Source organism: Cygnus olor, chromosome 14, assembly GCF_009769625.2.
Source record: "Cygnus olor isolate bCygOlo1 chromosome 14, bCygOlo1.pri.v2, whole genome shotgun sequence".
Taxonomy (NCBI): Eukaryota; Metazoa; Chordata; class Aves; order Anseriformes; family Anatidae; genus Cygnus; species Cygnus olor.
Window position 1 is genome coordinate 3,610,216 of NC_049182.1, and position 17,992 is coordinate 3,628,207.

General features: G+C 50.4%; 1 protein-coding gene across 1 annotated transcript; it reads right to left on the bottom strand.

Moving 5' to 3' along the window:
• Positions 1–278: 278 nt before the first annotated feature.
• CXCL14 (C-X-C motif chemokine ligand 14) lies at positions 279–8,331 on the bottom strand. The gene is made up of 4 exons (XM_040573606.1): positions 8,007–8,331; positions 7,031–7,136; positions 2,859–2,969; positions 279–1,220 (listed from the first exon to the last, which is right to left on the bottom strand). The coding sequence occupies exons 1-4, from the start codon at positions 8,068–8,070 to the stop codon at positions 1,205–1,207; spliced, it is 297 nt and encodes a 98-aa protein (XP_040429540.1). The 5' UTR covers positions 8,071–8,331; the 3' UTR covers positions 279–1,204.
• Between the last annotated feature and the right edge of the window lie 9,661 nt (positions 8,332–17,992).

Here is a 17,992-nt window from a genome sequence, read left to right on the forward strand (position 1 = left end):
AATTTCCCACTAAAAATGTTATTAGAAATGGCTGGAGCTCCCTGGTGGTTTAAGGAAATTTAAGAGCAATTGTCAGCTTTTTTAAATATATTTTTTATTACTTTTTTTTTTCCCTTTTGTCTTAGAAAGAAATATGAAATCTGCATGCAACCTTCTAAATATTTCAAACATTTAAATAGCATATGATAATTTAGCAGTACAGTACATTATACAGAAAGATAATATAGGGAGACTTCCTATAGTATATTTACAAATGAAAAGGTAGTTTTGTTATTTTATTTTAAAAAGAGGAATGCACTGCTTAACATTGAAGTATTACATTCAAAATAATGAATATGTTGTATTGTGACTAAAACATATATAGGTATTTATATGTTTGCCCTATGATATTTTTCATAAAAAGGTACCTTTTGAAGGCTTTTTTTTTTTTTTCTACAAATCTAGGAAATCATACACAATAGTCTTGAAGCTTAAAATGTCTCAGTACTGAAGCCACAAACATTCCGTAAGAACTTCAGGTGGGAAAAGCAAAAATAATTTCCCTAGTGGTAATAGAAAAACCAACCAACCGAGCTGGAAATGCTTTCTGACATGGGAATGTGTGGTTCGCTTCACCTCGCAGCCAGACCCCGAGTCCGTAAGAGAAGAGGTACACAGGGGTGGTCACACTCACTCGATGATGAGCCGAGGGACCTCATGTTGGGCCGGGTGGCATCTCGGTGGCACCCTCCTCTTCATCCCGGGATGAAGGCAATGCCCCAGCGGGCACCACCGCCTTCCCAGCGCGAAAGGGCAAGGGACACAGCTGTATAATACCTGTACAAACCTTGCTGTTTGTTTAATGAGCTTATAAAGCTCGATTGCAATCATAGTGAAGTATGAATGAATAACATTAAAAAAAAAAACAAAAAACAAAAAACAAAAACAGAACGAAAAAAACCAACAAACTCTTTGAAATGCAAAGCATGAGTTTTCCCAACCTCAATACAAAGCAGACAGGTGTGAAATCTGAAGTGCATCAGATGCTCGTGAAATCTGGAAGCCTTTTGCACGCGGCTATAAAATGTAAAAACTGACCCTTGGTAAAAAGTGCTTTATAATAATATAGAATTTGTCTTGTGTCTGTGAGAGAGGAATAATCTTCTGCAGAGCCCAGTCCTACACCAGCCAAGGGAGTCCTTTCCATTCCTCATGCAACTTCCTCTTATTCTTCATAAACCCTGGACAGGAGGAAAGCCAAGAGCAAAGTATTTAAACCATGAATGAACCAGCTCCCTTCCAAATAATTAAAAACCAGAAGCCAGACTTTTAGCCTTTGCTTAAGTAAATTGGGAAGCAAGTTGTTGATGTGCTCTGCCACAGCTATTGGGACGTGTAAGATGAGGAAATCCACATCCTATAACACTCTTTAACCGCTAGAGAATCTGTCCTGCATACACAAGTATGAAGTACATCACGAGTTGTATATTTGCATTAGAATGGATAATAAATTAACAGTATCTGTCACGCTTGGAATAACAGCAGACTCCATGTTACTTTTTCTAGTTTATAACCTGAGGAGAAAACCTGGCAGCGCTGTTTGCTGAAAAATCCTTCTTGGGCAAGGTCTTTAGGTGAAAGCAGTCTTCCTTGGCAAAAGGAAGGGGAAATCCAGGAAAAAGGAATGGAAAAACCAGGGGCAATGCTGCTTTGGGGAAAACATTCGTGTTTGACTTCAAATTCCCTGCCTTTCCCTGGGGAGTAATTCAGTGGGCTTGGTGCAGCTGGCCCAAAGGCGCTGACAAATTGTTTACTTATTACGGAGACTTGGTTTAAATCAGGCCCTTTATGTCTGACATCCACTTGGTGCTGCTTCGGCTGCAGCCCAGCTCGACTGCCTTGCTCTGGGCTCTGGAGGAGAGCAGCAGAGGGGGAGCCTGTGCCTCTCCTGAGCACACAGCTTGGGGCTGAGCATCCTCTGTCATTTCAATGATGCTTTATTTAAAAAAAAAAAAAAAAAAAAAAGTGTTTGAATGTGTTAAAAAAATGTTGATGCTGCGTTCATTGTCCAGCCTCTGTGTAGCTGCACTGGAGCTCGGTGAGGCCTTGCTCATCTCTGCAGGGAAATGGGGCTTGCAACTCACTGTCTGCACTTAGATTTGGCTTGGGGAGTGAATTCCCCAGTGGAAAAGAAGGGTCAGGCTTTGGCGGGACTGTGCTGCACACGGAGGCTCTTTCCTGGCCATGACAGGACTTTGGCCGTTCCCTTGATTACGCATAGGGGTGACAGCACCAACCGTCAGGTGTCTGTTTTTCTCCATCTCATCTATCTAGACCTGACAGTTTGCAAAGAAAGAACTTAAATCCTCCTTGCAAAGGAGAAGGTGGCGGTGCATCTTACCAGCACGTTACTTTTTCCCTGGCGTGATGCAGTAGTTAAAATTGGCAAAGATTTGTGGCATTAGAAAGTATAGGTTTTGAGGTGCTGTGACTGGTGCGTGTGACATGAAGTGGGGCAGTTGCTTCCCTGCAGGGCTGACTGCTTTCCTTGTGACTGTGTGGAAGTAATTTAGCATTTCATCTTGGCTTTTTACCCGTAAAAAGGAGGTGAGTGCACGTACGTAACTGAGAACATCAGCTGACAAATAGTTTAACAGAAAACAAAGACTATTTATAGCTGTAGCTGCCTAATCCTAAAATAGAAGAGAGGAGTGCATGTCGCAGGAAAGAAATCACATCAAGCATCCGCTGATATTTGTAGGTTTGGAAATGAAATGCCTCCTCCGTGACAGATGCAGCGGCCACAGCGCGCGCCTGTGCACCACTGCTCACCCAACTCGCCCCCAGAATTTCCACCGGCGGAGCAAACTCACGCTTACCTGCCTTTCTCCTTCCATACTCTGTACCATTTCAGCAGCCTCACCGTGTTTTGGCGTTTGGGGTTCAGGCAGTGCTGCTGCTCGCCTCTGACCCGCGTCCACAGGGTCACGCTGCAAGGGAAGCGGGCAGGGGTTAGGGGCACCGCAGCAAGCCCAGCCCTCTGCTCTGCCTCCGGGGAAATGCCCACATCACTCAGGGCACTCACCCAGGCAGGCAACGGCAGGGTTTTCCCGCTGAGTTTTATGGCAAGCATCTGAGTTGTAAAAAGGCTGGAGCGGATCTTCAGCTGTTATCAATCAGTGCGTGTCAGCCCTGTCCACAGAGCTAGGCTAAGTCGTACCACATGAAGACATACCCTTTATTTTTAATCAGGGGGTTTGCTCTGCCCGTCTGCTAGATATTTTCTTTTGAGGTTAATAGCTGACTTAATTAGGGTTCAGTCAGGCAGCGGCAAGGTCCTTGCAGGAGAGAGTTCCCTTAGGCTCAACAACATTGCATGCAAGGGAAAAGATCCGACCTGGATCATCGATCCCCCCCAGCCCTCCCATTCAGCAATATTTAAACACTTGCACATGGCAGGGCACTCAGTGAAGCCATCCTGGTCGGTCTGCCACAGCCAAGGTGATGTGGGAGACCTGGGGCTGCTACCCAAGAGGGTGCCACTCCAGAACTATTAAGACTGCTACCATATCTCAGGAATTAAAGTCAAATGGTTTTCCATTTTCGTTACTCATTTTTTTGTGATTAAAAAACCCTACCTAAAAACCTAAAATTTTTGTTAGATTTTTTTTTCAATTTTTCTTTTTTTTTTTTTTTTTTTTCGATTTTCTGTAAATACCATCCGTAACAGGGAAACAGTTTTCGATTTAACCAAAATATTGCAATGGAATTAGTTAAACACTGCTAAGAGCATGAGCAGAACAACAGCAGAAACCCAGAACTATCTGTGTATATCGATGGGATTCTAGCGTGGTTTGGTTCCGAAGGGAGCTGTGTCTCCCCCAGCCCAACAAGAAGCCCCTGCAAGCTTTTCCAGCTCCCCACTGGTGCAGAGGGGATGGCCCTCACTCGATGTAAAACCCTGGAGGTTGCCTCTCTCAGCCCAGCTGGGGGGCTCACCACGTTTCCTAGTTCAGTGTTGGACACTGGGCTCAATTTCTTCTTCTTCCCATCCAACCAACCTCCTTCCCTGCTCGCCGTCTCCACTCCAGCAGGTGTGAGCTGAATTCACCAGAACGGGGCAATTTTCGGGTGATTTGTTGGGAGGGCTTGGCCCTTCCCAACGCATAGAAAAACAGCTGATGGCCTCTGAGAACCTCTGGGGCTGCAGACAACTGAAGGGCAGGGTCTCCGCTGAAAGCTAGGGTCCGTTTCTGCTCTAAGGGCACTCTCAGCCAGCCCCGAGGGGATCAGTACATTGAAGAGGAGGGGAGCAAATCCAGGAGCTCACCGAAGGCATGAGGCACACAAGGTTTAAGGGACTTGAGGTTAGCGTGTTGTTTCTCCATCCAGCAGCCACCTTCTCGGCCGTGCCGTCTGCGCTGCCTGATGTCAGACCTTGGCTTGAGTTTTCCGTATGATGGAGCATAGAAGGCATTTCCAGAAAGTGATGGACAAGCTAAATCTCGGGAGGAGAGGAGCAGGAGCAGCTCTGGAAATCAGCAATTCCCAATTCTGCACCAGAAAGAGTGAAGGAGGGCAGCTCGGGGACGACTAGGGCAGTGTAAAGAGGAGGAGATCCATGGTGTGCCTCTCCGGGGAACGACTGAGGCTTTTCTGACAGACACTTTGCTTTGATGCTGGGTGTAGGTTTTCTCTTCTGGAGGTGGGATGGCAGAGTGGACATCCCTGCCATGTCCCCATGGTCCCCAGTGATTCCTGTGCACTTCCTGGTGCTGAGGGCACAGCCTTGGGTGGTGGCATTTTGGGGCACCCTGAGCTAACCTGGCCCTGCACTGGTCTCTTGGTGATGCCCACTTAGGGTGCAGATGTGCTGCAAGATTTTTTGGCAGCTGTAAGGGGACATGAAGGGGCACTGCAGGACCTGATATCCCAGGCAAGGAGTTGGCTGAAGCTCCATGTCTCTTACACCTCCAGTGAGCTCCCTCAGGAGGGATTTGGGTGTCTGAAGGTCCCTGAGCCCAAATCCTCCTGGAGTGTCCATCCCTCCAGCACTGGGATGAGCACCCCTGGGTCAGCCTGTGACCCCTCAGTGCCTCGTGCCCCCAAGCATCTTTTCTGCAGCTCTGCCTATGAGCACCCTGTCCCCAGGGCCACCAGGGTTCTGGTTTGAGTCCTGAGGGGTTTTGACCAGACCGAGGACTCAGTTTGGCTGTCTCTTACCCTGTGCCACAGCTCTGCTGGGGGTGTGTGGCCAAAGACACATTCCTTCCTAAACCGCGTCCACACACCCACGTCTAATCTGCCAAACACCACGTACATCACGTTTCTCTCACGTGAGAAGACACAAGAGATTTTGAGGAGGGCAGGAGGGGAACCAGCTTCATTGACTCACATTAAACAATCACCACAGCAACAAAAGCGGGGGTGCAGGAATTCATCTCTTCCGTGCCTTGTCCGGAGACTCCTGACAAATTGGCTCTCTAAATATTAATTTAAGCTTGGTTATGGACCTCAGGCTGCGTTGGGGTGGCTGGAAGGGCAGCGATGGCAGGGCATCAGCTGGCCCCGCGGGTGTCCCCAGGAGCACGGGACAGCAGTGGGATGGCTCTGTCCCAGAGCTGCTGCAAGCCTCTGGGCTTGAACGGCATCAACCAGCCTGCTTGTGCGAGATGTTGCCGATTTCCCAGCTTTCTTTTTCAAGTGAGAAGTTTCATCAATGAGCTGTATTTCCTCACCCGGGTGCTCCCCTCCCTGCAGGCTGCCGAGCCTGGCCCTGCCGCTCGCGGGCTGATGGGGTGGGAGGAAGGAGGGAGAGCTCCCCTGCACCACGCTTCTGCTGCTCGAAGGTCGATGCAAAGAAAGTAAAACTGCAAGGAGCTGATTCGGGCAGCGGTGCTCCTCTTCAGTCGCCGTTAGCTCGTCCTGGCTTCAGAGAATTGGGGACGACAGTCCCTGAGCTGTGCCTTGCTCCCAGGGATGCCGGTGTAAATCCGGAGAAGCCCGGTGTGGAGCTCCGTCTCTCCTCCGTAGCCCCCGTGGAGCCTGGCCAGCCTCTTCTGCGTGGGCAGGATCAGGCTCCTGGGGTCTCGCCGTGATTGTGCCAGTCCCGTGGGCAGGATTTGGCCCCGGGGATGTTACAGAGCGCAGCGTGGCGGGGCAGGGCGCTGAGGTCCTGTTACAGCACCTTTCTGAGATGATGTGGATGGGGAGTGAAAGCTGGAGTAAATCGGTCCATGGCTTTTTGGGGTGTGCGGCTGCTCTCAGGATCCTTTTTTGCCCTCTTAAGTGACAGGAGTTCATTGCAGTCTTCTCTGTTAACCTGCCCTTCTGTTGTTATCCAGCCCCACGTGCTGGTGCTTTGTGGGGCATTGTAAATTATCCAAAACAGGACAGAAAAACCCCACAAACCACCCGCATTTAAAAGGGGGGGGGTGGGGGGTGGAAACACACCTCCTCTTGAGCCAGCCATCACAGATATCAAAAATCCCCGTACATGCCTCAGTTTAATTCACCAGGGCACCGCTTTGAGATCCCAGCAGCATTGTTCACAGCTGGCAGTGAAGGTTGGAGGGAAGCGCCTGCTGGCACCCGGGGTGCTCCCACCGGGCACGGGGGGATCGATCGCTGCCCGCCGAGGTAGGCAAAAAAATCAGACTCTGGCTGGGATAACAACTCCTTGCAGAAAGCACCACGGACCAGATTCTGCTCTTGTTCTTACTCTGCTCATCCAAAGAAACTTGAGCGAATAGTTCTGGGTTTTACAGCAACAGCTTGCGGTAGCGTCTGTCCCTGTTTCCACTCAGACTAACGCTTCTCCTTTTCTTGCTGCCTGCTCAGGAAATAATCCTTCGGGCAGACAACTCTGTCAAAAACTGATAGCTGGGTTTTTGATCAGAGTTACAAATTTTACTGCATCTGTTACAGCAAATGACTTTTTCTGGGAGTGCCACAGCATGATGAAAGCAAAGAACAAAGAGGGAACTTGCAGCGTAAAGCAATGCAACTCAGTGGCAGGGAAACAGAGAGCAAGAAACGAAGGAAAACTTACATAATCATCTCCTCCACGCAAAACGGGTACCTCGGCTTTATTTCCAGCTTCCGTACATTAGAGAATCTTATCTTAGGACCTTTTCTTGAACATTTGCACTTTACGCCTGGAAGAGAAGGCATTTACTGCAGAGCCTCCTGCATACCAAGCGTCCCCTCCCGCAGCCTATGTGCCCCTACAAACTCCAGCTCGGTCTTGCAAGCCTCAGTGGAAAAAGCTGAATTTTGTAACGCTGTTGAGCTTAAAAAGAGTAATACTGCCTTGGCTACATCCCACGGAAAGGTAGCGGCTCCCTGAGAAATTACTTCGGAGCACTACGTGTGTTCTGAGGCTCGGGAAAGAGGGGAGCTTTTTAAAGTGCACCTGCTGTGATTAAATGTGATTGCATTTAACAGGAGGAAATGAAAGAGTCGGGACTCCCTTTAAACTGAATAAGCTAACGCAATTCTCGGTGAGGTTCTCACCGCACTTGTGTCTCGCCTGGACTTTGTGGGACTTTCAGTCCTTTTGCCTCTCCCGGGTGCTCCGATGCATTCGCAGCCAGACAAAAGCTGAGCATTTTTTTTTTAGCCGTGGTTTTTGTGCGCAGCAGAAGGCAGCACGCTGGCAGCCTTGGTGCAATTCGTGCCACTACGTCAAACCCGGCTCTGTCTTTCCTGTGCAAGCCACCGTGCGTTTTCAGGAGATATTGGAGGTGTGTTCCTGAATACCGGGGGCACAGCCTGGTGCCCAGCACCGGGGGCTGTTGGGCTTGCAGGGAAGCCCCAACTTTGCTGTTTGCACTTCCCCGCTGCCTCCACCTTTGGGGACACCCACAGCTGCCTTACACCTTTACGTGCATCACCTTCCCGACATGCAGGGGACCGCCAGACCCTCCTCGAGGGTCTCAGGAAACAAATGAAAAATAGGGGAAAACCAGCCCCCCCGGAGAGAAGTTTAAATAGGAATAGGCAGAAAAAAAAACCCAGACCCTTACCTTCCACGCTGGCTAAGCACATCGCGATGAACAGCAGGAGCAAAGCCACTGTCAGGAGCTTCATGGTGAGCCAGTGGGTGCTTCAAAAGCTCCGGGGGGGTTTAATTTGTCCCCTCGCCGGGTCCTGTCCCGGTCCCTGCCCCTGTCCCGGTCCCGGTCCCTATCCCCGGGGCGGCTGCGGGCAGGGGAAGGAGCGGCTGCGGGCGGTGCTGCTGCCCGAGCTCTGCCGCTTTCCCCCGCGTGTCCTCTTTTAAAAGGGCTCATTTAAAGCTGCCGGCTCATTAATATGCAGAGCGACCGCGCGGCTCCCTCCGCTTCCCGGCCCCGGGAGAGAGGGCGGGCGGCGGGGAGGGGGCGAGAGAGGGAGGGAGGGGAGGAGATGGGGATGGGATGGGATGGGAAGGGATGGGATGGGGCAGGATGGGGTGGGTCAGGATGGGGTGGGGTGGGATGGGGTGGGGTGGGATGGGATGGGATGGGATGGGATGGGATGGGATGGGGTGGGATGGGATGGTTTGGGATGGGATGGGATGGGATGGGATGGGATGGGATGGGATGGGATGGGATGGGATGGGATGGATTGGGTGCCGTGCTACTGCTGTGGCCCCAGGGATGCCCTGGGGAGCAGAGCCCCTGCATGCTTCTGCTGGGCAGTGGGAGCAAGGCAGCGTGGTGGTGGGAGCAGGGTGGTGGGGTGGTGGGAGCAGGGCAGCAGGGCATCCAGACACAGAAGGAGAGCTGGGGAGGTCTCACCTGCCTGCGGGGTCACCTAGGGCTGCTTTCAACCTTAGAGGAAAATTTGGTGAAATCAATGGAAAAAAAATAATCTCTTAAAAGCAGTGTTAGGTGGGCTTGGTTTACAGAGTGTTTCAGGAAATCTGATCAGTTTAGGGTTGCTTTAACAAATGCTGAAGCACTATTCCACTCTGTGAAGAGCAAGGTGACAAGAGGCAGCAGCTCTGTGGATGTAGATGCTCCTTCCCTCTCCCTCGCAGAGCCTGGTGCTGACTCCGCTCACAGCTAAAAAAGCATCCTTAAAACTCCGACTCCAGATCTCTGCCTGTGGAGCTGAAATTGTCAACGATCACTCGGGTCTGATATCCTTCATCGAAATGCATCTGAAATACATTGCTAAATAATGCTGCTGCCCATCCCCGCTCCGTGTCAGCCCTTCTCCCAGCACATGTACCCACCCTCCTGCTCACATACCCACAGACCCCACGAGCGACCCAAACCCCAAACCCATCCCTGGGGGCGGCTGGGGAGCCCCCTCCACGCTCTCCCAGCCCCGGCAGCGTTTTGAGTTTCCCCTCCGGCTTTTTTCCTGCCGGCTCCCATTGGCAGCGGCCTTCCCGCGGCGTTCCCTGCCGGGGTGTTGGCAGGCAGCGAGTACAGCCCTACCACACACAGCCTGCACGTTGCATGCAGGCGGTGGAGGCAAACGCCTTGTTCCCGGCCCTGGGCTTCATGCGGGACGTGCCGACACACAGGGAACAGCCTGCGCCGGGACTGGGGCCTGGGGGGGGCGGCAAACGTGGCTTTTGGGGGCTTTTGGGGTGAAAAACCCATTTGCGGGTAGGGTTGCACAGCTGCTACTGGTGTGATGGGGCGGGGGGGGGGGGGCGGTTTTTGCTAGGCTCTGGATGTTTGTGCTGCACAGATTTAGACAAGCTCCGAGTCTTCTGTCGAAGTCTGCTGCGGACGTGGTGCTCTGTGCGCTGTTAAATGTTAAAGAGAATATATTATTTTTTTTTGTTGTTCCATAGCCCGGTGATAAAAACAATCACCTGAGGCATGGCAGAGCTCAGTTCAAACCTCTGAAAGGCACTGCTGGTATCCAGCTGCTTCCACAGGGAAGAGAAAAGCTGCATGAGGGGAAAAGGCTGGGTTCAGAGTGGGGGGGACGCTGACAGGGCACCGGGGACACTCAGCATCAGGTCACCCCCGTCCCATCCAAGAGCTCCATCCTGCCCCGTGCACCTCGGGGCAATCCCCTCCTGCAGCCGCCTCTCTCCATGCACAGGAGCAGCCCCAGGCTGTGCTCATCCTGCACAGAGGGGGGGTCTGGGAAGAACAAGCTCTCTTTTTCCCTCCCCCTCTGCTAATAAAAATTTGGGTGCAGCTTTAGCTGTCGGCAATTTGAACTTCCCCCAAACCAGGAAACTCGTGTCCAGGCTGGAGAAAAACTGAAGGAAATTCTTGAGCTTTCCAAAAAGCGAATCTCCTCGTCTTGTGTGATTCTTGTTAGTGTTGAAAGAGCCAAGCTTGTGTGCTGTTGGGTAAGCAAAGGGCTGCTTTAGCTCCAATTTACGTGGGGAAATGGATTTGTGTGGCCAAGTGCTGGCTTTGACACTAATTATTTCTGAGAGCTCAAACGCTTCTCTGGCCTGCTGGGACAGATTTTGGTAGCCACGTATGGCTGCCCCTGACACCTGCTCAGTCTCAGAAGGATAGTCACAGAGAAGGAAGGAGTTCTGGCGAAGGATTTGGGGGAAAGGAGAGGTGTACGGGATTCACCAGTCTGACCCTAAAGAAGCCCTGCTCATCCAGGTGTATTTCCTTTGTACAAGCACACACCAAGCTGATCAGCACACACTGATGCCTCGTGTGCCTGCAGGGTCTCTGGGAGATCTCCAAAGCCTGGCTTTACCTCCACGAAAGGACCATTTAAGACCATAGTCACTGAGGTCTGGTCACTGCCCTCGGTTCTGTAGTGACCGATGGGATGGGATGGGATGGGATGGGATGGGATGGGATGGGATGGGATGTGCTTGGAGAGCAGTGCCTGTCCCCAGGGGAGCACCACGATGTCAGTGTACGCAGCACATCTCCCGCCTCGTCTAGCTAATTAGAAGGGCATTGTTTCCTCTGAAAGGTCTGTCATTTCATCACATTAAATGCTGGTTATTTCGAGTACAGGATGAGCTACGGCTTGGATTAACTGTCCTTCAGAACTTCGTACCAGAAAGATGAAGATGCTGCCATTGTGGGAAATCTTTGCAAAATGGCCATGAAACTGAACCTTATTTATTGCCATTGAGGCAAACTGATGTGACTGGCTCCTCTGTGTTTAATGTATAAGAATATCCCAAGCAGCCCGGTGAGGAGAAGATTAAGCACTTGCAGTGACGTGACATAATCCCTGCAGCTCCTGTCAGGAATTCGGGGCAGGAATTAGACTTAAACGCTCGCTAAAAAATGCAGAAATGAGGCGGAGGCGCACAGACGTGTTGTGTGCTGTACGCAGCATTTTTCCTGGGTGGTGCAGTTCGCTCTTTGAGCCTTTTTTGCTCCGCAACTAGCCTGTGTTTGGCATCAGGTCCGACGTGTGGTGTGGGCGAGGTGGTGTGAGCCTCCTGGGGCTCACAGGCCCTCAGTCCCACCACAGAGCCAGTAGGGACTCAGCCCCAGATGGGAGTGAGCAGGGAAATTGCCTCAGATTTTGGGATTGTGTTGCAAGTCTGCTCCTGCGGTGCCCTCCTCGGTCATTGGCGGACGTGTGAAGGGCTGTGGTCGAGGCTGCGTTTTCACCTTTAGCTCCAAACGGCTTTTTCCTTTCCCCAAAAGCCATGCACAGTAGTTGTGTCATCCGTGCGTGTGTTTGTCTATCGTCAGTTGAAAGTCAAAGCTTTGGATTTCGCCTTTTGTCTCGGGAAACATGAAACATAATTCAGGGAAAACAGCTGTGTTCCCTTCTGCGGAGTTTCACAACGGATGAATTCTGCAAAATAAGCCTCGTATTGTTTTTGCAGTCAATGCTTTCTTTTGATATTTTCTTTTTATTTTTATTTCCATTATGAGATTAAACTCTAGACTCCGCTCCTTCTCTTGGGAACAGTTTTAAGACCGCTCTCTTCACAAGCCTAAATTATTCACCGAGCAGGGTTTTTTTTTGCTGAGATCAGAATGAGTAGGTCTGATCTGGGGCTGTTGTCATGTGTGGAAGCCCTTTGAAGCTTGTCATCATGAATCATTAAAAGGGGCTGCAGTAGCATGGCAAAAAGGAGACCTGACACTTTGTGTGGGTGATCCGAGAATCACCTTTGGAGAAGCACAAAAGGTTTAATCCCGCCTGTGGCTCTTTCTGTTGAGAAAGTAGTAAGTTGTGTTTAATTTTCTACTGACTCACTTCCTTGCGTGCTACAACTTACCGCTTGTTTTCACGTGCAAGCACGGTTTGCACTTCATGCCGTTTTCTCAATAGGCATCGAAGCCGAGAGTCATTGCAGGTATTTATTTTGCATGGGATGACGCAACGAGTTGGACTGTTGTTTTGTTACCCACCCTGGCACTTGCTGCATTGTAGGGGAACAAAGCCAAGGCAAGCAAGGCAACTGCTTTTATATGATTCAGGATGGCACCGGGGCCCTGCTGCCTTCTCTCTTTCCTGAGTGGTTTTAATCCTTGGTGTTGGACTGTGAATGCTCAGGCAAGGATGCTGCGTGGCCATCCTTAAAGGGTATCCCTATCCCTAAAGGGTAGAGTGCTGCTGTATGTAATAAGCTATAGGCAGCCCCCTGGAACTGGGTCCTCTGGTAGCCCATACACATTCAAAACCCTGAGGAATCCAAAAAGCGAACCGCAAGGTGTTTTATTTTCACAGCAGAACGTGCCCAAAAGAGACCAGTGCTGAACAGGTCTCTAACCCAATCCCAGGTGAGCTCTCAGGGAGATTCAGAGCTGCAGCAGCACCAAACACAAACCCTCAGGCACAAGGAAACCAGTCCCTGGTATATCTCCTCGCGTCTCGGCAGAGCTGGGCATCATTTCAGGCTCTTGCAGGGCAGAGGGGAACCAGCCTCAGCAGCTGCTTACTGAGACATGTTTTGTGGTTATTCTCTCTCTGGTGGCTCCTGGCTTCTTTTTCTTTGGACCTGTAGATTCAAATTTCCAAAAAAATCCACCCACCCCCAAATTCAGTGGGTGTGTGGATGCAGCATGTAAGGGGGTTTCCTCTGCAGACGGAGGGTTTCTTTTAAAGCTTGCTCCAGGGGTTACTGAGATCTGTTTGCTCTTGCCCTGTAATCACAGCGATGATACTCCCCAGAATCAAGAATTAGAGGTATTAAATAAAAATCCCCATAATTTAAAGCCCTTGCAAGCTTAATTAAGCCCCATCTGCTGCAGCCAGGATAGGTGCTCCCCATCTCTGTTCATTTTCTGCTGAGCTGTGTGTTGGTAATGATGGGTATTTTTCATAGACTGATTTCCACCTCCCCTTGGGATAGAAAACATATGTAACATCTTTAAAAATAAACAAAATGAATGACCTAACGATGCAGACTTTGAAAATTTGACGGAAGATTAGTAGGCTGTAATCAATCATAAAATCACACAAGGATGGCACATAGGAGAACCGATGTGGTGAAGAAGCACGGGTGTTAGCTGCTGAAATTAAATGAGAAATCAGCTAGAGAACAAGACAGGGATGATAAAGTGTGTAAATGTTGAACATAACGATGTTGTGGGGCTGCACATCGGCAGTGGGACCGGGACAGGGCTTGCAAAGCTCTGCCAGCTGCCTGAGGTGTCTGCCCCAAACTCGGGGCTCCACCGCCTTCACTCCTGGGGACAAAAATATGTCCAGCTCATGATCCTTTCCAAAGGCCTTTGGCAGCCTTTCCTGGCAGTTGGCTGTCTCTGAAAAGGCAGGCAGTTGTTGCTAAAGGAATTTGGAAGCAGAATGGAGCCCTAATGCTGTGGGAGAGGGCTGTGCCCAAGGCTGTCCCCGGTGCGGATGGGTCTGGCTTTGTGCTAGTGGTTCAGCTTTCCAAGGAGGGGCTGGGTGGGCAGTCACCCTTCCTCCTTCCCTTCACCCCCTGTGCTAGGGCATCGCTTTGTCCCCAGGAAGATTTCAGAGAAACTCAGTGAAATCAGACAGAGCTGTTGCATCTTGGTCCCAACCCCTACAGGTGACAGCCAGGCCATGGGCCTCAAGATGTGGATTTATGGATGTTCTCTGAGACCCGGGGACCTAAGAGTTAATGTGAATTTCAATCAAGAAGACATTAAGAAGGGCAGAGGGAAAACAGATTAGCCGTCCTCTTGCCTTGCTCTATAAAATGAGACAAGAGAATGTGATGAGACCAATGGAAAAATAAAAGGAAATGAGAAATCAAAGGAAATGCTGCTTTACGGGTTATTTCATATGGCAAATTTGGGAAATTTTCCCTTTAGGAGATCAAATATTCTCTTATATTTTTAGCAGAGCTGGATAAGACATGACTGCAAGGGCAAAACCCGTGACAGAGTCTAATCCCCTGCAGGGGTCGGCAGGCAATGGCCCATCTCAGACAAAGCAGTGGGGTGCTGATGGACACTGCCCTGGGCTCGTGGAAGCTGCAAAAAAAATTGCCATGCTCTTAGGCTGGTGTGGTCGCCCTGTACTTTTGGTACCAGCAGTCAGCCACTGGTGCCCAGCCTCTCATGAGCAAAGGTTCAGGGTTCTTGCAGAGACATGATGTTGCCAAAGCCACCTCTTCTCTGCCGGTGCTCCAGCAGTTGGGTTTTGCCCCTGTCCCGACACGCAGCCCCTGGTCTGAGGTCTGTGCCAGCTGGCTGACAGCAGGCAAGTGCTACCAGAGGCCGAAATGAATGATTTATCTCTGCGTTATTGTCACTGTTTCCTAAAACTGAGGGCTCTCTAATTAACTCCTTCGCCTTCATAAATTCTTCATCAGGATTTGTATCTCTGGTGCTTTGCACATGTTTGCAGTGATATCAGCTACACTAGGCCGTGGTTTCCTGGTGGTATCAGCTACATTGGGCACCGGTTTCCCTTGCAGGCATCTCATCTCAGTGGGCTTTTCTTTCCACTTTGCAATGCCTTTGGCTGTGCCACGCAGCACCTTCTCCCCTTGCCATACTGAAATATCCATAGAAGTGGCACTTTGGTGACCTATGAGCTACACTCCAGCGACAAGAACACCTCAATTGCAATAACAGGCTCCAAAACTGAAATACGGAGAACATCACGAGAAAGCTTTTAAGCAGCGGTTGCTCGCCCTGCCTGCAAGCAGCGGTGCCAGCACAACGCAGGCCAGCTCCACACAGCCCGAGCCTTGCCCCACGCTCTGCTTCCTGCATGTGAGCGGGTTGTTTTGATACCTTACACTCGGAATATCCTGCTTTCTCTAATTGCATTTTGTGCCTGCCTTGGGAAAAGTCTGCTGCGCTGCGAGCGCAGCTGTGCCCCGCGCCCCCGCCGTGCGCGGCCCGCCCCGCAGCTCCGAGGGCGCCAGGTGGGATGGCCGCCCTGCAGGCTCTGCTCCTGCCAAGGAGACACTGGGAATGTTGGCCGTGTCTTCAAAGGTCTGCTGCGGCCCTTGATGTTCCTCACCGGAGAAGGTCAGCGGAAGAAAGTTGCCTGGGAACCGCTCTCCGGAAGCGAAAACGGGATGCTGGGTTGGCTCCTGGAGAGCAAAATGCACTTTGTGAGAGTGAGCGGCAGCCCACACAGTCTTTAGGCATGTTTGTACCCGGAGCAATGGCCTTAGCATGTAAATAGCTCCAAATGAAGCTATCAGATAAGGCTGGCTGCAAGAAAGGGAAGAAGGCAGGATAAGTTTGCCTTTCCCACAGCACTGGCCTGATGCTCTATCTGTGGTCACGCTGGCTGGTCAGAAGGGCTTCGTCAGCCAGGAACATAATTACTGAGTTGGTCATTGTATTTGTAGGACAGGGTGGCCTTGTTTTTCTTTAAGGAGCTCTTAAAATGGCCCAGCTCAAGCTAAGGCACCATTTCCCCCCCCCTTCCCTTCTTCACCCCCATGACTACGCACAGTGGTATTTCCAGCTATGCTGAAACTCTCCAAAACCTCCCCTTTTATTTCTTCTGGGAATTCTGGACACAGCAGCAGTAGACAGCTGAGGATGTAGTACCCTAAAGTCACATTTAAAGACATTTAAAGACAATTATGTTAACTTTCAGACACCTCTGGGCCTGCCCCTTTCCATTGGGCATTACTGACATTTGGGATTTCTGTGCCAGCCCTTTCCTTCTTTGTGGGCCTCTTGTGCAATTCACTTGGCGTCACGCTTGGTGCTGCAGAGATGGGAATCTGGCTGGTGAGGACAAATGGGAAAAAGGTGCTGTAAGTGTTTTCTCAAGTGTCAGCCCGTTATTTTAAGGGATAATTTGTGCCTCTGTCTGTACAAACCCATCTGGGGCTGGAGCATGATAAGACAAGCTGATCTTTAGCATTCTTCAACTTCTGTTTTGTGCTGCTGGGAGACAATTTCCAGGGCGAGGCCCCTGAATTTTATATGTAGCCTGTCTCTAGCAGAGGCAGGCATGGTACACATGAGCTCCAAATTCTCAGATTCCCTGTCATTGTGGAAAGAAACGAGCAAGAGACTGGTAGATGTTTCCAGCAGCCTTTAGCTTAATGCCCTTTGCTTTGTTTTCTTTAACCTCCAAGGAAAAAAAAACAAAGATTTTCTGCAGAGTGTCAATGCTTACTGTTGTTCAAACCTGTTCAGTGCTTGTTGCATGTAAATGAGAGCCGGTCTGTGGACAGCCGTGGTTCCAACATCTACTGGGCAAGGCCGGAGTGGGAAGAGAAGCACCACGACAACCACAGTGCAAATGACAGCAATCCCAGTGCAAAACCGGGGGCTGCTTCTGTCGTGCGGAGAATGTGGTGGAGATTTCCTACTAGGGCAGCCCGGCCCCTTGTCCCTGCACAGGGCAGGGCAAGCTGTGATTTTAATGCATTTCTGCCTCAGAAGGGTCCTCCAGGTGTTCTCCAGGCCCATCTCTGGCTTTGCAGAGTTATGCTGTATCATTCTTGGACATTTCCATGTCCAAGACACAACGCCTTTCCATGGTGGAGTTTGCTAGGTGTAGGACTGGCAGGACTGATAGAGTATTGCACATAATTTGGGGAATTCCTTAAACAATATAAAGCACCTATCAGGCCTTCAGGACATGTCAGGCAGCACGGTCCCATCAGCTGAAGATCTGCTATGGAACAATCTGGCTCTTTTCAGCGTGTAGTTTTAACCAACTCGGTGGCCAGATCCCATGTCTTTTCCCTAATTTGTTCAAGATGCATGCTATAAATCACCCCGACTTTGACCCGTGAAGGAAAACTAACTTGACAAATCACCTTCTGTTTTCATTTTTGTCAGGACGTTATTTATGAAAATGGGCAGGTCGCTGATAGCTCTGGCTATTGTTGCCCAGGAGCCCGTGGGTTTGATGTATGTTCAGCCTGGGTCCAGGCAGATGCCTTTCCTCCGTTCTTCGTTCCTCATGTTAAAACTTGTGTCTTACAGCGAAGAATTTGATTTATTAAAAAACACTTCATAATACAGCAAGGCAGATGTCAGCTATGTTAAATACCTCCATAAATTTTGCCTCTCTTGAGCAGATTAAACATGCAATTATTTGAGGAATGATGAAGGCACCCCGCACCAAAGCAACATTTCAGTAACCTGATAACGTGAGCAGCTTTAGCCATGTCTCTTACGGAAATGAAGCAGTGTGACTGCACTGTCTCTCTCTCCTCCCACAAGAAGTATCTAAACCTGCTAGCTATTTCCAGTGCAGCTTAACGGAGGGCTGATATCTCACAGACAATTTCGGAAGGGTTGCAAGTGATGGGGCTGGGAGAGCACTCTGCTTTAGGGCGATTTGGTGACTCTGAGCTTGTGTACCTGCCTGCTCTTTGCAGGGGGACACCGCATGGACTCCCCCAGCCTGGTGCTGCAGGTGCCTGCCGCACACAGGGGGAGGCAGGGGAGGGCTGAGGCAGTTTGACACCTGTACTAAGTACCAGGAACTTATAACACAGCCTCCAGCTCTGCCTCGAGCCTTCCTTTGGAGAGGCGGGAGCTGTAAGGACTTAAAATATCCTTAGGGCTTATTTCTGCCTTCATTTGTGCTTTCCCACTTATTTTCTCCTATTCCCAGGGTGGTGCCTGTGGTGTTTTTGCGTGTCTTCACCCTGTCACTGCTGGGCTCCTGAAGCTCCTGGGGCTGT